The 17,546-nt window shown below is 37.9% G+C and overlaps 1 protein-coding gene across 5 annotated transcripts in view; it reads left to right on the top strand.

The window, feature by feature from the left end:
• RALYL (RALY RNA binding protein like) overlaps positions 1–17,546 on the top strand; it is a 401,158-nt gene that overhangs the window by 188,977 nt on the left and 194,635 nt on the right. For all 5 annotated transcript variants that reach the window (XM_055705681.1, XM_055705679.1, XM_055705680.1 and 2 more), the window contains one exon: positions 4,478–4,756. In XM_055705681.1, coding sequence (XP_055561656.1) covers positions 4,501–4,756 — 256 coding nt within the window. In that variant the 5' untranslated portion in view covers positions 4,478–4,500. The remainder of the gene's footprint in view (positions 1–4,477; positions 4,757–17,546) is intronic.

The following is a 17,546-nucleotide window of genomic DNA, read 5'->3' as shown; positions in this document are numbered from 1 at the left end:
ATAATTTCAGAGACAAGTTAGCAGTATTCAGTAGAAATTTAATTTGGCTGATGAATTCCAATCAGTCTTTTAAGATGAGAAACAGTTGTACAACTAGGAAGATGCTGAAGTGAATTGCTCTCAAAATCCCTTTAAACAGCTTAAGTCCTCAAGTCTCCATATGTCCCAAGTTGTTTTGCAGTTTGACCAAAATACTGCCTCTTCAAAGATAAATTTTGAATTTTGCTGTGAAGAGTCATTGGTAGAATGTGTAAGCAGCACAGGAAGCAGAGATCCAACAAGACTATCATAGTTCCTTCTTGCCTCTACCCTTCCAAAGAATTGACTTGGAGTTACTGGGATGTAGAATTTGACAATTTGTTGCCTTTCCCTTTGCTTCAAGTCCTGTGCTCTTCCTTGCACTGGGCCACAGCACAACTGTAAAAGGGATCATTGTCTTCACTATTCTGGAGTTAAGCACAGCATCGTAGCAGGAACATCTATGAAATGGGAGATGTGGGTTCAAACCTTCATCTTATGGACTGAAGATGAGTTTCATAGCCACAAAACAATGCTTTGTCATGCTTAACCAAACGTTGTCAGAAAATGCTGGAAAAGTGAGGGAGGCCAGGGCTTAAAATCTGTCCCCCTTTTCAGCACTTAGACAAATCTAAGCTTAAGTTTAGATTTGTCCCATGTGTGTGCTGGACAATAGGAACCACATTTCAGTAATTTCCATTTTCATTCTTGTTTAACATGTTAGAAATTTTAATGTTTAAAGCAAATTTGTAAACTTTATTCTTTGAATCAGAGATCTATGTAATAATAGAAATGGTCTAATTTATAACTTCTGTGTTCAAGTACACAAAGAACTAGTTAGTTCTGGGTAGAATAATTAAATCAGCAACAGCATAAAACAATGCTGTGTATCAGGGGTCCTCAAACTATGGCCCCCCAGGGTCCTCAATCCAGCCCCCGGTATTTGCAGAACCCCCCCGCCGGGGGTTGGGGGGGGAAACCAAGCAGCCGCAGATGACTGCCTGCCACTGCATCCGCGTGCCGGCCCCCTGGATAAAAAGTTTGAGGGCCCCTGCTGTATATAATGAAGTGTATTGAATAAGTAAGCATGATGAAGTGTATTGACAGCTAGATATTATTCACAATGCATTTCCTAAAATATATGTTTGGCATATAGGGGATATTTATTACTAGCAAGGGTCGCTGCAATAATAGGAAATTAGCAAGATACCCTATTAAAGGCTGCAAGGATATGAGATGATTTCAGATACATTTCTCTCACTGCTTCATTTATTCTGCAGTTGTATGAGTTACAATGTTTGTCATTTTACTGATAGCTCCAAGACAGGTATAATTCAGTATTCACAGATGCATATTGTAAGTAAGGTGTAAGACCTACCATAAGTTCTTTCTTATTGTAATGAAGATCCCATGTACCTTTGATTTTCATTAAATATTCACAATAGTATTGTATGTTGACCAGCAAGGCAATCAAATCTCAATTATTCACGTTGGTATTATTCTCACCCTTTGAATTTCTGCAGCACGTTTTCCTGACTGCTCATTTGAATATGAGAGAACCCACTAGACAACTACTTTTCTTTGTGTTATTAAAACATTGCAAATTTGCATTGCAAAGAACAACTACAAGAGAGAAACATTCAATGTCCTATTCAAAGTCTATTTAAATCACTGCATAGCAAAACTGGGAAAAAAATATAATGAAGATTTTTATGACATGAAGAAAGGAATAGTTCCCTAAATCCCATGTTAAATGACTAAACAATACAGGAAATACAGCATGCAGTACTCTGTGTTTTGAAAACAGTTGTGATGGCAATAATTAAAAGAGTTTTGTTGCGTATAATTTTCATGCAAGTCTTTTCTAAGCAGAAGATTTTCTGTAGATTGTGTCCCCTTGTTATTTTTATTATTAGTGCGTCAGTTGTACCCAAAATGTACCAGCCGAGGTGCCATCCTTGTGTGATGTGCTGTATAAAAATACACATAGAGACAGATGAGTCAAAAAAAAGCAAGTCTGAAGTCTAAAAAGTGGAAACAGAGGCACAAAAAAAGTGTCTTGCTGAGAGTCATAAGCGGGCGAGTGGAAGAGACAAGCCTACCAGCCAAGTCCACTACTTCCTGGACCAGTAGTCTTACTTGTGAGACACTACCTCTGTGAGTTTAGTAAAATCAGTTCAGCTACACAGCTGATAAATGTAACAGAAAACATTAACAAAATGTTAAGAATTATGTAATAATATAGATATAGCTTTTTTTCTGGATGTTCTCAAAGACGAACACAATACTGTCCATGTCAAGTTTTCCCAACAGAAGTGCTATTTGCACAGTGAAGTGGTGTGTGTCCTGGAACCACAAGGGATACCAGTGGTTCCCTGTTCACCAGCTACTTGACTGCAATAACATTTTATGCCTAGCTACTCTACCATGTTACCTCATCAGTCTGGGTCATTAGGGCTTTTGAAGCTAACACGGCTATGCTATTGTCACTTTGACTTCTGTGTAAATACAGGTATATCTAAGATGGGTTTAGACTTGCTAGCTCCCAGATAATATCAGCAGTCTATTTAATGCCAATATGGATCTCAATGTCCATTATATTTATGTTTTACAGGTGGTTTGTCTTCAAACTGTTATGGTACCAAGCCTACTATTACAACTGCTCACAATACGCAGGTTAACTATATATAGATGTGATTTCAACACACATGATCTGCACAGCTACCTAGAAATATACACTATTGAGTCTGTGATATGATAAAGCTAAGAGGCTTTTGGTCAAGGCGGTTTTCCTGGTTTTCCATGATGAATGTTGTGCATGTATACAGTATCTTATGTTCCCAGAATGTATTTAAAATCGATAAACTTACAGGAAAACATATTTTTCTAGTTTTCTACAATATTTTCTCTAAATGTTGCGCTATGAAGGAAGCTGTCATATTAAGTTGTTAAACAAGTGAAAGCTATTTGACTGATAGCCCCATTGCTTGCATTCATTTAACACAGCAGACTGTTTGCCAGGACTCAGCCCACATGGCTCCTTTGTGTGTTCTTGCCTGAAGGGTGGGGGTTTGGATCCTGTGTGCTGGAGATGGTCAAAGTGCCCATGGCTGCGGCTGCGGCTGTTTTGTTCACCAGGAATTGTGCAGAGTTCAGTGACAATGGTTTCTTTTTTCATCAGTCTAGCTTAATATATGGTAGCTATTGATTTAAAATATGAAACTTCTGCTAGTCAGTGTCAAGCTTTACTCCAGAATAGAAGTCATTATTCCTTTTCATCTTGAGAAATGAACTGAGCTTTAACTGCGAGCAGTATTTAACTGCATTCTCTTCTTGCCTGAGCTGTTACTGTGATATGATCAAAAGTATGAACAGGTTAAAAAATAGTAACATAATTCTTAGCTGTAAGACGTGGCCTATATTTGACTGCTGTCTTAGTGACCTCCTTCTTACAAAATGTTTTCACCATGTAGAGGTATGCATATTTTTGGCATTTCTGTTGTCTAATATAGCTAAAGAAAACCCAGCAGCAACATGGGACAACTTCTTTCATTTCATCTCCATCTAAGTAAATTGATGTAAATTAAGGAAACCTGCTGGCAGGTGGAATTTGCATATATATTAAGAAAAATCAGGTGCACTTCGGAAGTGTGAGGTTAGATGAACATAAGAAGTAATTTGTTTTGTTTTCTTTTGCCAAATCTTTCCCAGGAATAGTGTGGATATTTCCATTTGAGATATGTCAGGATGTATTTAGATTAGTGACCTTAAAGGAAAAAGCAAAGCAGCAAGCAAATCCGTGTCCTGTAACTAAGCAAGGTTTTTTTCAAACTATTTAATTCTAGCAACATAAGCCACTGTCTCTTTTTTTTTTTTTTTTTTTTGTACTGAATTAATAGGGAAAATTGTTCTGATAGAAACATATTGATTGCAGTAAAGAACTGTATGTTACGTGCCCTGCACTCTCACAGTAGTCAACGATATTTAACTGTTAAGAAGTGTGCTCTGGCTAACACTCACCAAACAAAAGCAGAGTTGTCTTTCATTTTTAGAGTTTGTTCTCTGCATGGCCTTGAATGTTCATTTATTTGACGTAAGATAATGATTCATTCTCTTGCTTTGCAGTTTCTAGACAGCCAGGTACTTAAAAAGTCAATACTGAATTTCTAAGCAAAAATCCACATATGATTACAGTAAGCTCCAGTACCACAGCATTACATTAAAAGATATATTGTTATATTTTATATCTATAAAAGTAAGAAGTTTTAACTTGACTTATGAACAGTATTTTAAAATGTGCTACCTTGGTTTATTGATAATAATTTTTAGAGAGTATAACTCTTCCGAGTCTAGATTCAACCTAAGTGGAAAATGAAAAGTGAATTACAGTGGGGAAAATCACCTAAGTCAGGAGAATCTGCATGTTTGAAACATAATTCTTCTTTGTTCTTTATTTAAGGGCTAAAGCCAAGTGATCCAACCATGACTGGCAAAACACAGACCAGCAACGTCACCAATAAGAATGACCCAAAGTCCATCAACTCCAGAGTCTTCATCGGCAATCTGAATACAGCCATTGTCAAAAAAGGTGACATCGAAGCAATCTTTGCAAAGTATGGGAAAATAGTTGGCTGCTCAGTGCACAAAGGTTATGCATTTGTACAGTACATGAGTGAGAGGCACGCAAGGGCTGCAGTGGCGGGAGAGAATGCCAGGATCATTGCAGGGCAGCCACTAGGTAAGGGCTTGTTCATATCATTAAATATAGTTTTCTCTTTCATTTCTGTTTGAAATACCATCTGCTGCTGGTGCCTTGGGGACTAGTAAGTTTGTTTTGCCATTGTTCCATCTAAATGCCTTTCCAGGATGTTGGATCTGGCAGAATTTTCAGAGTGTTAGATGTTACCTAGATATTATGAAATATTTAGTGCTATAAGCTGCTGATTTATTAAATGTCTCACTTCTGACTGCTTTATACTTCTCTATGTAATCCCATTGCAGTGAACATGATTACTCGTGAGGAAAATACAAGTATTTTCTCTTAGACTCTAGTTAGTAAATTTAATGTAATATAACAAGACTTATCTAGTAGATGTCATTACCTTGCATTTAATGAGTCCAAAATAATATACAGCCCAGTGGTCTGCCAGATATTATACAGAAGCAAAAGAATGAGTTTTGTAAGACCTTGAAATTGTACCAAATCAAACCATAGTGCTGTTATTCATTTGGAGAAGTTTATTATTAAATCTTAGGTTGACGTTATTCCCACATAATGTTGCAGATGCTGTTCATCTGAACTCAAATTTTTTTTAAAAAAAGTGTAATATTTTTGTTTTCTAGTACTTTGTCATGAACACTTACGTAAGATCTGGTTGTTTCTTATTGCAAGTATTACCTCTGCAAGCTATTTGCAATTAGATATAGAGGCTGTCAATGATAAAATCATCTGGAGCACAATACTAACTCCATCTGTCATATATATAGTAATGATGGATAGTACAGCAAGATGTTTGGTAGGAGCCAGAGATCTTTCACTAGACCTCTGAACTATATTGCTCAGATCTAAACCCATGTGCTAACAGTTATGTCAGTTGAAAAGGTGAAGTGTAGCTAGTGCTTTGGCTGTAACAAATCATAAAGAATGGATATGGCTTATTCATTTTCAGTTTATCAGGCTGTGGAAATCTATTTTTCTGATTATTTGTAAAAATTGAAACATTTGTATTAGATGGGTTGCTGTTTAGTACGGTTGCTCAACAATATTTCAAGTTTTATAACCCCTGTATTTTGGGTTCAAAAGAAAACCAGATTAAAGAATTCCAACTACACTTTAGGGGAGATTATGACTTTTTTAGGAAAAGCTATATATATGAGTGAAATAAAGAACTGAAGTGGTAAGAGCAAGTAAGCAAAGTCAGTCTGTGGGATGGCATTATTAGTAGTTTCCTGGAGCGGTAATCTCAGAGCAATAGGCCATGTAATGCCATCAGTGCATTATTTACAGCTCCTTGCACGCTGGCCTGACCATATTTTTTAAACTGTGTTTTCCTAAGGCAACAGATCTGTTATTACTATGACTACTGTTGCTAGTCTTTTAGTATTTCTTGTGGCATCTATAATATGCCAAGTGTTTTGTACAAAGAGATGCCCTTGCTCTACTCAGAGTACTTTTGTGCTTTGTATAGAAGGTAAGTGAAGTTGTAAAAGAACTTAAGGGCAAATAATTACATGATTTGTTCAAACCTGATAATAATAACAGAAATTTTATTTGATATTAAGTTTCAACTGTATAATCTTAAAATACTGTGATTATTCTGCAGTCTTGTGGTGGCGTATTTCATGCTTCAATTCCTGATGTATCAAAGAATATAAAGAATAAGTAAGGTGAATTTGGGTTTTTTTTAGCTGTTCCAAACCTCATTTACTCTTTCTGTATATGAAATACAGTTGTCATCGGTATTGTTTGACAAAGAAAATTACTTTGTAAAACTGGTACTTCCCGTTAGACAAACTGTTTCTAGGAATTCTTTTTATTGGCAGTGGACATTAGCAGTCACCTCAGAATAATGAGGGGGCAATAGATAAAATCAGCTTGGCATTATGACCCAGAAGAATAACTTATGTGAAAACTTTGCATTTGAATGGAAGGAAGTAACAGGTAGACTCATTACTGTGAAACTACTTACTGAAGTATGACCTTGTTCTCTGTCATGAGAACCTTGCATTCTGGAATAAACAGAACACATGATTTTATACAACAGTCAAGGTATTGAAAGGGGACAAGAAAGGCCTTTTACAGATGTACAAATAAACTTGATTAGCATAGCGGAATTTTCCTTTAAATGGAATTACAATATGTTAGTAATAGAATGAGGGCTGGATGGTAGTCAGTGGTGGAAAAAGGAATATTTGAAAAAGATTATCCCATAGTATATGCCTGATACTACTATGCACCCTAGTACTCAGTACCTCACAAAAGAAGGAATAATTTAATTTAGACTGCATTATTAATCTGCATTAGTTCTTTCATAGTTTAGGCAAAATAACCATTTATGTTAGTTCCTGTCTTCTATGGAGTCCTGCCATTCAAAATTATGATAACCTCTACAGCAGCTTTACCCATGAGTCAGAAACTGTTCACCTGTATGTAACAGAAATTAAAGATTCAACCTGTAAATTCCTCTAACTGTATCAGTGCTTCACAATTCACTGAAGATACTGTATAAATGTTTCTTCTGAGGTGTTAGGCTCCATAGGCATGTAACAAGGCATTTAGTTTAACAAATTCCTCAGAGGTAAAAATCTTAAGCATTGGCAGTGCCCTCAGCCTTGCCAGATTCCTGTGGGTCATTATAATTGGCCTGCTGGTCTTCTCGGACAACTCTCAAGCTCCTACTGATGTGTTTGGTGGCCAGTGGCGTGTAATGGCTATGCCGTGGATATTGTAACTTCAGGGAAATGGATTTCATGAGCTATGTGATTATTTCCAAGTTTTCTGTTCCATGAAGTGCCACATGCTCTAAAAAGCTGTGGGGAAGAAATCATAAAGGAACACAGAAAAACATGCTCAAGAAACGTATTTGTATTATTGTAAAGCTCAGTGTAGCTTCTTGAAGTGGTATTATATCTTCATGGAAACAGCATGTTTGCCTGCCCACAGGGCAGGGACAGGTCGGTATTCAGCACAGAAGTCTGCTTTACAATGATTATTTTGTGAATTTCTTCAGGCTGGAGTCAAAAAAATGTTCAGATTGGTCTAGGACAGAACTGCACGTTCCCTTTTGTGGGCACATACTCACATAATCCCCTCTGCTTTATCACCTCAAAAATTTTTCATCCATTTAAACACATCTATGAGTTAGCAAATATTTGCCCATATTTGCCTCCTGGCCAAACAGGGCAAAGAGACAGGGTGAATAAGAATTATTCTGAGGAAATATGGAGTCTGTCTGTGAGCTTTACCAAGGGTAATTTCACTGCTCTGTGGTGAGAGGAAGACTAGACACCTGCTGGCTCCAAAGCAAATGGTGCAAGTCCCTTGTTGCAGCTGTGGGCTGAGGAGCGGGCTGCAGCAAGAATGAAACTTTTGGTTACATGATGGAGAATACAGTTCTTCACTTTGTATTTTCTCCTGCCTCTGAAGTTCTTCACAAGGGTCACAGCAATGCTATTTAATTTAGTTATCCATTCCAGCCCATATGAATTCCATGAAGCCAAATACCACATAAAAGGCATTTAATGTTCAGTCACTTTATATTATATATTCTTGTTTACTTTACACATTTGGCAAATATATGTAATAACTTCCATTTAAAATTCTAGTACAGTTATCATAGCAACTTCTACATAATAATGTCCCTTTGATTTGCCTGGTTTATAGCTCATAGCCCTATATTTTATAATTATATGACCTAATGTTTTTCCTCTTTCACACATATTTTAAAACCAACATAATTCCTTTAACCTCAGAATATGTTTTCATTTTCACCAGAATAAGACACCTCACACGCACATGCTGTAAGGCTAGTACTTTTGGTCTCTTCTGTTGCTTTCATTAAGACACCATGGAATTTCATTCTTGGATGCTAAGAAAAAGCAAAAAATATCACAGGACCAAGATTATGAAAGACACTAGTTCTTCAGTTGATGCCCTTTTAAACTAATAAATTAGTTCCACTGTAGCTTCAATCCTGTTTTGTTGCTGTAAGTATTATTCACGTACGTCTGCCTTCAGGTCTAAATTAGATCCAGTCTCTGAGTACCAAGTGAGTGCATATTGACATGTAGCCTAAGGTAAGATGGTGGTTGCAGATAATTATTTTGGGTGACATACTCTATTGCACATCCTTTTGAGAAGCACAGAAACCCTGCAGGGGCTTTCTAAACGATGACTACCCAGTAGAAAACATCCAAGGAGAAGAGCAGGTAATAAAGAGAGACTTTAGAGAGACTCAACATGTATGTCTGTTGTAAATTGAATTGATGTGACAATAGGGCTGTTTTTCCTTTTGTTTCCCTTGTCTCTACTCAAAACAGATCTTCGCTATTTTATATTTGTAATGTTAACCAACGCTGAGAGCCTTTAACTTCATATTTGCAGAACTAGGACTATCCAGAGTGAATCAATTTTTCACTTCAATCTAAAATCCAGACAGCATTAATCACATCATGAATGTTTGTATCTAAAAAAGAATAAATACTTAGGCTGCTTTAGTGAACTTGTTTGTGAAAAATGCACTTTGGCTTGAAAAATGATACATTTATCCAAATTTTCTTAGTGACTAAGCTTTCTTTAAACCGATGGTACATTAAGAAAGGAAATGCAAAACTGAATTAGAGATTATTCAGTTTTAACTTTGTCATCAGCCTTTAGTCAGTAGCATGCAAGTACAACAACCACTCATTTGTACAAACATAACTCATGGCTTATTGAAGCAATTTTGTTACTCTTACCCATCTACCTCCAGCTACCATAATGGCCCTATATACCTGTGAGGGATAACAGGAAAGCAATGCTATATTGTTTTAAAGTGTATAGGGGAGGGGCAAGTGGAAAGGTTTCTTATTTTGTTTCTGGCAAGTCTATAAAGACTTGAGTTGTAACACAGGTCAAAACATTCTAGGCAAGGACACTGGCTTTCTTAGAGAAACCCCAGATGGTACTGATACAATGAAAAGGTGCCAATGTTTTGGCATTATAACATGTGTCTTAATGAGACATTAAAATAGAATATATTACATACATTTAAATGATTCTACATTCAAACTATATTTCAAGCCTTCTACTTTTTAAGAGATTGGATATTGCATGTTCATTTTTTTTCTGTTCTATTACTAGAACAGAAAGGGCAATACATTTCATAGAAAGTTCTTTGTCCTGTCATAACTTTTCCAGATGCACATTCTAATGTTTTGTACTTATCAGCATTGCAGCATGAGTAAATAATCTAAGAACTGTAACTCAGTATCATGGTTTAATCCCAGCCAGCAACTAAGTACCACAAATCAGCTTTCTCTCACACACACACACACACAGTGGGGTGGGGTGGAGAACTGGAAGAAAGGTAAAACTCATGAGCTGAGACAAACACACTTTAATAATTGAAATAAAGTTTTTAAAATACTACAGCTAATAATAATGAAAAAGGAGATATAAAAAGAGAAAGAGACATAAAACTCAAGAGGAAAAAAAAAAAACCAACCACAAAAAAGCCAAGTAGTGCACAGTACAATTGCTCACTATCCATATAGTATAGAATGTCCCTTTGGCCAGTTTGGGCCGTGTACCCTCCTGACTTCTTGTGCACCTCCAGCCCCCTTGCTGGCAGGGCTTCAGAAGCTGAAAAGTCCTTGACCTAGTATAAACATGAGTTAGCAACAACTGAAAACATCAGTGTGTTACCAACATTGTTCTCACACTGAATCCAAAATACAGCACTCTATCAACTACTAGGAAGAAAATAAACTCTATCCCAGCTGACACCAGGACACTGAGTAATATTCATGTAATTAGTTCTCCAAGTGAGGCTTAGACAGCAAGGTATTTAAGTTCTGATAAGCCATAATAACTATATATTGTATGGTTTTCAATAATTGTACCTCAAAGCATATTGTGTTCTTCTAGTATAATACTCCATTTTTTTCTGAATACTGTTCAACAAAAGCAAAAAAACACTTTTGAAATGCTGTATAAGGACTTGTTATTATCATGTAAGTTTAAACAAAAACCAAAAAAAAAGTAAAAAAGCAAATACTTGAATCAGAAGAAAATATTTATCCATAAACCCGTAAAACCTGTAGGATGTCATAGATGTTGGCTTATTGTGGGTATGACCTTCACATTTGCTGAACTCATAACTATTTGCTGAATACTTCCTCAAATGTGATCAATTACTATTGTAAAATAGCTATCAATGTCAAGGCCAGGTTTTGAGAAAGTTTATTTGATCCAATATTTTTTGTGTTGAACAAAATATAAAGTAATGCTAAAGAATAAATTTAAATACCAAGTGGTATTCTTAGAAAAGAAACAAAACAAACAAACAAACCCCACAAGCATTAGGTATATGTAGTCATGATGAAAGTAGTGCCTTCAGTGTCTCAGGAACCCAGAGTGAAACTAAGGCTGGAAACGTTGACCTGTGCTGTCTTTATTAAAAAGTTTCCCACTAAATCATGTCTTAGTAAATGTCCTCTTCATCTATCCCTCAGGTATGAACAGAGTATTACAGAACTTCAGAAAAATTATTGATTAACATTCCACAGCTTTGTTTGGAGGTTGTTAAATTTTACCTAGCAGAACTGACTCTTTACTCCTATTTCAATCTGTTTCTATATTTGGGAACCAGGGTAATCCTGTTTCAGCCTACCCCTGCATGCAGGAACAGGGACCTTCTCTAAATCTCATAGGTCTCCACCTTCTTGTTGCCTACCCATGCCCTTGTGGTCATATGTAACAGCAGAAACTAGTGTTAAGTCTCACTGTAGGAGACCTTGGATACAACCACTGATCATTGCTTATAGGGATATTCTGATATTGGATGATTCCTGTATGTCCATCCGATTACATGTTTCAGTGTCTCCCAATATTATTATACCTTCTATTGTTGCATCAGTAATGTTCATTGTGGGTATAGTCTACAACTATAGCAGCAGACTATGCTACAGCAGTATAACTCAATTGTCTTGCCTTATGCTCTTAAACCCAAAAAGGTGATTAACTCTTGTCACTCCATAGCACTGCTTGTTGTGCATTTTAAAAATTTTCTCATTCTATAGTCACATTGATGGGAACCATTTCAGGCACTATTCATGCATATAAAGCAACTCAGATAAAGGAAGGAAGAGTTATTTTTAACAATCATCAGCATCAGCAGTTCAGGGCAGGATACCATTGCACAATTGATGTATGCCTGTTCCAGAAGAGTAGGCTGAATGTTTCATCACATAACAAAAATCTGTATTTTAATGGAATGGCCCATTTAATTAGGTTGAGAATACCTAGAAAAAGAATGAGTGAGTTTTACTCCCATATCTTACAAAATGATCTATTTATCTCTTACTGGGACTTGGTCACTCTAACTCACTATGAAACCTGAAACTACAATTTAGATCTGACTTCCTGGCAGAACTAAAGTTTTTTCAAGTTCAGAAAAGTACGAAGTGCATGTTAAGAAAATAGTTTAGCTATCAGGTGAACTCATGAGAGCAAAGCTTTCCTTTTTGATTACTTGAGTGTAGAGGAATTATAAAGGAATGAAGGCGGGTTAATTAACGTTGATAATATACAGCTGTGGGCTGGCTTCAGGGGCGGTGGGTTGGCTGACGTGGATAATGTGCATCTGTGGCTGGTTCCTGCTAAGTAGTTAAAGAGCTCTAAGGGTATGGGAGAGGAGTACTGGATGAAGAGAGACCTGGAAGAAACAGAGGGAGGACAGACAATGCCCTGGATGTAGGAGAGATGAGGAGAGGCTGGCTGGAAAAGGAGCCTGGAGAAGGAAGATTCCAGACACAGCAGAGGCAAGAAGCAGTGTGGACTGGCCTGAAGAGGGTGAAGAAACATCACAGACAGCAGATGAACTTTTGAAACCTTGCAGGGGATTGGTGGCTGTGCTGAGGCAAGGTGCAGGAGCTACTTATTGATGTTAACCTGGTATGTGATGGTAAAAGCCTTGTTGCAGTCAGCTAGTTTTGATAGTGTAACAGTTGGGGTCTCCTGTGAAATTCTTCATATATTAAACTATGATAAACTGAAACTTGCAAAGTTGTGCTTTGCACAAGGTTTCGCAATCTGAACAGCCTTATGTCAGCTCATGCAAGTGTTAAGTATTTCCTCCATCATAATGCAAAGAATAATGCTCTGATTGCTTGCATCAGCAGGTGTTATTGTAAGAAAAACTTTCCTTCAAGGCTGTGTACAGGCGCATATTAGCATTCACTTAGTTTTCTGAATGGCCAGCTTATCTTTAAAATGATGGACAAGTTGTTATTATGGGATCTTTCTTTGTCCTTCTCTGCTTCTTGACATGTCTGTATATAGCACTGGGTCTCATCTGCATTAAATGCTGCTTTTTTTCATCATTTTATCCTAGGGTTTCAAAACATAGAATTATAGAATTATTTAGGTTGGAAAAGACCTTTGAAATCATCAAGCTCAGCTGTTAACTCAGGACTGCCAAGTCCACCACTAAACCATGTCACTAAGCACCGCATCTGTGTGTTTTTTAAATACCGCCAAGGATGGTGTTTTTACTACACGCCTAGACAGCCTGTTTAATATCTTGACCACCCTTCCAGTGAAAAAAATTTCCCAATATCCAATCTAAACCTCCCCTGGCACAACTTGAAGCTGTTTTCTCTTGTCCTGTTGCTTGTTATCTGGAACAAGAGACAGACACACACCTCGCTACAATTTCCTTCTTTCAGGTGGTTGTAGATAGCGATAAGGTCCCCCTTCAGCCTCCTTTCCTCCAAGCTAAGCAACCCAGGTTGCCTCAGTTGCTCCTCATAAGACTTGTTCTCCAGACCCTTCACCAGCTTCGTTGTTGCCCTCCTCTGGACCCACTACAGCCCCTCTACATCCCTCTTGAAGTGAGAGGCCCAAAACTGAACACAGTATTCAAGGTGCAGCCTCACCAGTGCCTGAGTATAGAGGGAAAATCACCCTTGTCCTGCTGGCCACGCTATTGCAGATACAAGCCAGGATGCTGTTTGCAGCCTTGGCCACCTGGGCACACTGCTGGCTCATGCCCAGCCAGCCATCACCCAGCACCCCCAGGTCCTTTTTCCTCCAGGCAGCTCCCCAGCCGCTCTGTCCCAAGCCTGTAGCACTGTGTGGGGCTGTTGTGACCCAAGGGCAGCAACTGGCACTTCTCATTGAACCTCACATAATTGGCCTTAGCTCATCAGTTCAGCTTCCCAGGTCCCTCTGCAGAGCCTTCCTACCCTCCAGCAGATCAGTCCTCCTGCTCAACTTGGTGTTGTCTGCTAACTTAATGAGGGTGCGCTCGATCCCCTCATCCAGGTTGTCCATAAAGACATTAAACAGAACCAGCTCCAATACTGAGTCCTGGGGAACACCACTTGTGACCAGCCATGTGTAACTCCATTCACCACCACCCTCTGGGCTCAGCCATCCAGCCAGCTTTTAACCCAGCGTGGAGCACACCCATCCAAGCCATGAGTAGCCACTTTCTCCAGGAGAATGCTGTGCAAGACACTTTCAGTGTCTTTACTAAGGTTCAGGTAGGCAACATCTGCAGCCTTTCCCTTATTCACTAGGCAGGTCATCCTGTCATAGAAGGAGATCAAGCTCATCAAGTAGGACCTGCCTTTCACAACCCCATGCTGGCTGCACCCGATCCTCCAGTTGTCCCGCATGTGCCACGTTGTCACGCTCGGGATGATCTGCTCCATAACCTTCCCCAGCACTGAGGTCAGGCTGACAGGCCTGTAGTTTCCCAGATCCTCCTTCCCACCCTTCTTGTAGACGGGCATCACATTGGCCAACATCCAGTCTTCTGGGACCTGTCCAGTTTGCCAGGACTGTTGGTTAATGATGGAGAGTGGCTTGTCGGGCTCTTTCACCGGCTGCCTCAGTACCCTCAGGTAGATCGCACCCAGCCCCATAGATATGTGCACATCGAAGTGGAGCAGCAGGCCACTAACCATTTCTTCCTGGACTATGGGGACTTCATTCTGCTCCTCCTTATTCCTGTCTTCCAGCTCAGGGGGCTGAGTACTCCAAGGAAAGCTGGTCTTGCTATTAAAAACTGAGGCAAAGGCAGCATTAAGCACCTTTTCCTCATCCTTTGTGGCAGTGTTCCCCACCGCATCCAAAAAAGGATGGAGATTATCCTTCACCTTCCTTTTCTTTCTGCTATATGCAACACTTTAAATCCCTCAAATCTACTTGCAACAAATATTTACATGTTCATGGGTCTGATATATCCATCGTAATTCTTCGTAATTTCCAAAACCTTTAGATAACATTATGTCAAAGTTCCCTTTTACTTCAGTCTTTACCCCATGTGTATTGTTGGGTTTTTTTCAGACCGTATCTAGTACTTCCTTCCTGATTTGAACATAACTCTGTTTTAATTCTGTTGCAGCTCTATAAGAAGTTTCAAAAATAGTTTTCCTTTGTGGCAGGAAAATTCTGTACCTTTTCTTAAATATACTTGCTTTGATTAGTGACTGCTGGGATCATTACAATTTATATTGCTATTCTATAATGTTTCATTCTGCACTGTCATGTCATCATACAGTGATAAAAACACTGTCGTGATAGATTGTCTCATAAAATTTGTCTCAGTGTCTCATGTGGTATGTACTGTATAAAAAGAATTATCTCTAGAATGTTCTGCAATTCTGGGGTTTGTTGTTCTAGGAAGTCTCATGTTGTCTACAGCTTCTCTTCTTTGCTTGATCTAGCCTGATTCAATTTGATAGACTATCTTCCATGCGTTTGATTTCTTTCACTTCAAACAGAATGTCATCTGGACAGATTCTGATATTTTCTTCTTGATCATTTGACAATACTCTCCTCATATTTCATAGTGTACTGATGGAGTTAGTGCTGTGAAGATCACGTCACCTGGTTTATGTGTGTCTGCCATATCTCTATGTTTTCTCATTCCTTTGTTAAAATATTTCACATGCTGAGCTTGTTCCAAAAGGCCTGTGGAGAAATTCATATCTGCTTCAATGTGTATGGAAAGGGCACAGGTCAGATGATTTCTTATCTAAATTTGACTTGCCAATATTTATCTTCCTAATTTGCAATTATGGTGTTTTGTGTTTTTTCTGTTGACCACATATTCAGCACTGAATGGTTGACAGAACAGAGTAATGCTGGTTTAGTGTACTGCAGAATCCAGGCAAATCCCCGTCCTTTGTTTATTTTTTGGACTATGGCTGTTAAACCCACAAAACAGTCTTCCCTCCCAAGATATCATTCAGCTGTTCAGAGAAGAAAGTATAACAAATATTCCTCTTACCATACAGAAATCCTTCACCCAGCCACAGTCTCAGTTCATGTAAGCAACTCTTTAGCATGATGAACTTCTAGGATCATTCTTCCTTTCTTTTCTTAACAGCAAGGTCAGCTAAATTACAAACGTTCTTTTTCTGTTTAGCTTAACTGAGACAAGAAATGCTTGTGAAGGCATGTTTGGTATCTTAGATCTGATTTCATGTAAGCCTACTTTAATTTCACACCTAAAGAAAAACAGCAGTGGAAATCTGTTTCTTTCTCATCAAGGGTCTATCTCAGATTTCACACTTAGTCCTACAATTCCTTCAACAATAGACAACTTCATCAGCAAAACTGTGTAAATCATGTATATTGTGGAGGGGGAGGGAATAATACTAACACCTTATTAATGACTCAGTTATTTTTCAACACTTCATACTGGCAAAGTGAAATTCACAGTCAGCAGGAGATTTCATAAATGAGGTGCTGAGATTTTATATTACTGCTCCTCCCTCCACCAGAAGAAATTTTGGTATTACTGAGCTGCGCCATAGACTTGTGAAATTTTGAGTAAAAGTAATTTTCTAAGTATTATAATGACTCAGAACTGAACATTGTTAATGTACTTGGTCATTACAACTGTTTTAGTGACTTCAGTCTCTTCTAGAAAATTAGTGGCAGCTGAATCAGGCTTTTTTGCAAGACTATTAATTTTCAAAAGGCCAACTGGAAAAGAATTAGTCTGGCTTTTAGTATAAAGCTGATATGTTTGTGTCTATTTTAAGTTATGTAAAGTTCCTCTATACCTTACAGAATGCCTCGTATTACTTTCAAAATTATAATATACCTATAAGAAGACACTTCTCATGTTCAAACCCAGCCTGGAATTTCTAATTTGACATATATGTAAGTCATAAATATATATATATATATATATATATGTATATATATATATGACATATATGTAGATATAAAGTCCTGAGAGCTAGGAACATACACTAGCTTGTTCCAGAAAGAAGCATAATCTTTTCCACAGTAGAGGTAGATAAATCTTGTCTCCTAGCTACTAATCAAACTACTCCACTCCATGTTTCTGAACTAGCTTGATGATGGTTAGTTTCTTTATGCCTACCTTTTTACACAGCACAGACATGTCTTTTATGACACTGAAAGAAAAAAAAAAGGGGGGGACACACACACACACATTTAATTTTATGTGTATCTATGCAAGCTGGACAGAACGTGCTTGAATGCCTCTGCTGCCATGAGTAAGGGTCCTTTTTCTTTTTCTTTTTTGTTTTTGTTTTGGGGGTTTTTTTGAGGTGTGAGATGGTCTGTTTAGACACTTAAAATACTTATTTTCTTTTGTGTCAATCTCAGTATATAATAGCTTTTTTTTTTCAGTCTAGTTTCGTTGCTTGTTTATCTAGTCTTCTCCCCAATGTAAGTGTTCACTGATTTGATGTTATCCAAACACTTTTGTTATGATCACAGTCATTCCTATGCATTGTTAAAATCTTATTGGAAAGTAAGCATTTCCAATTGACTGCTG

The sequence above is a fragment of the Falco cherrug genome, chromosome 3 (genome assembly GCF_023634085.1).
Source record: "Falco cherrug isolate bFalChe1 chromosome 3, bFalChe1.pri, whole genome shotgun sequence".
Classification (NCBI taxonomy): Eukaryota; Metazoa; Chordata; class Aves; order Falconiformes; family Falconidae; genus Falco; species Falco cherrug.
The sequence above is the reverse complement of the archived record's forward strand: the minus strand, read 5'-3'. Positions and strand labels throughout refer to the sequence as shown.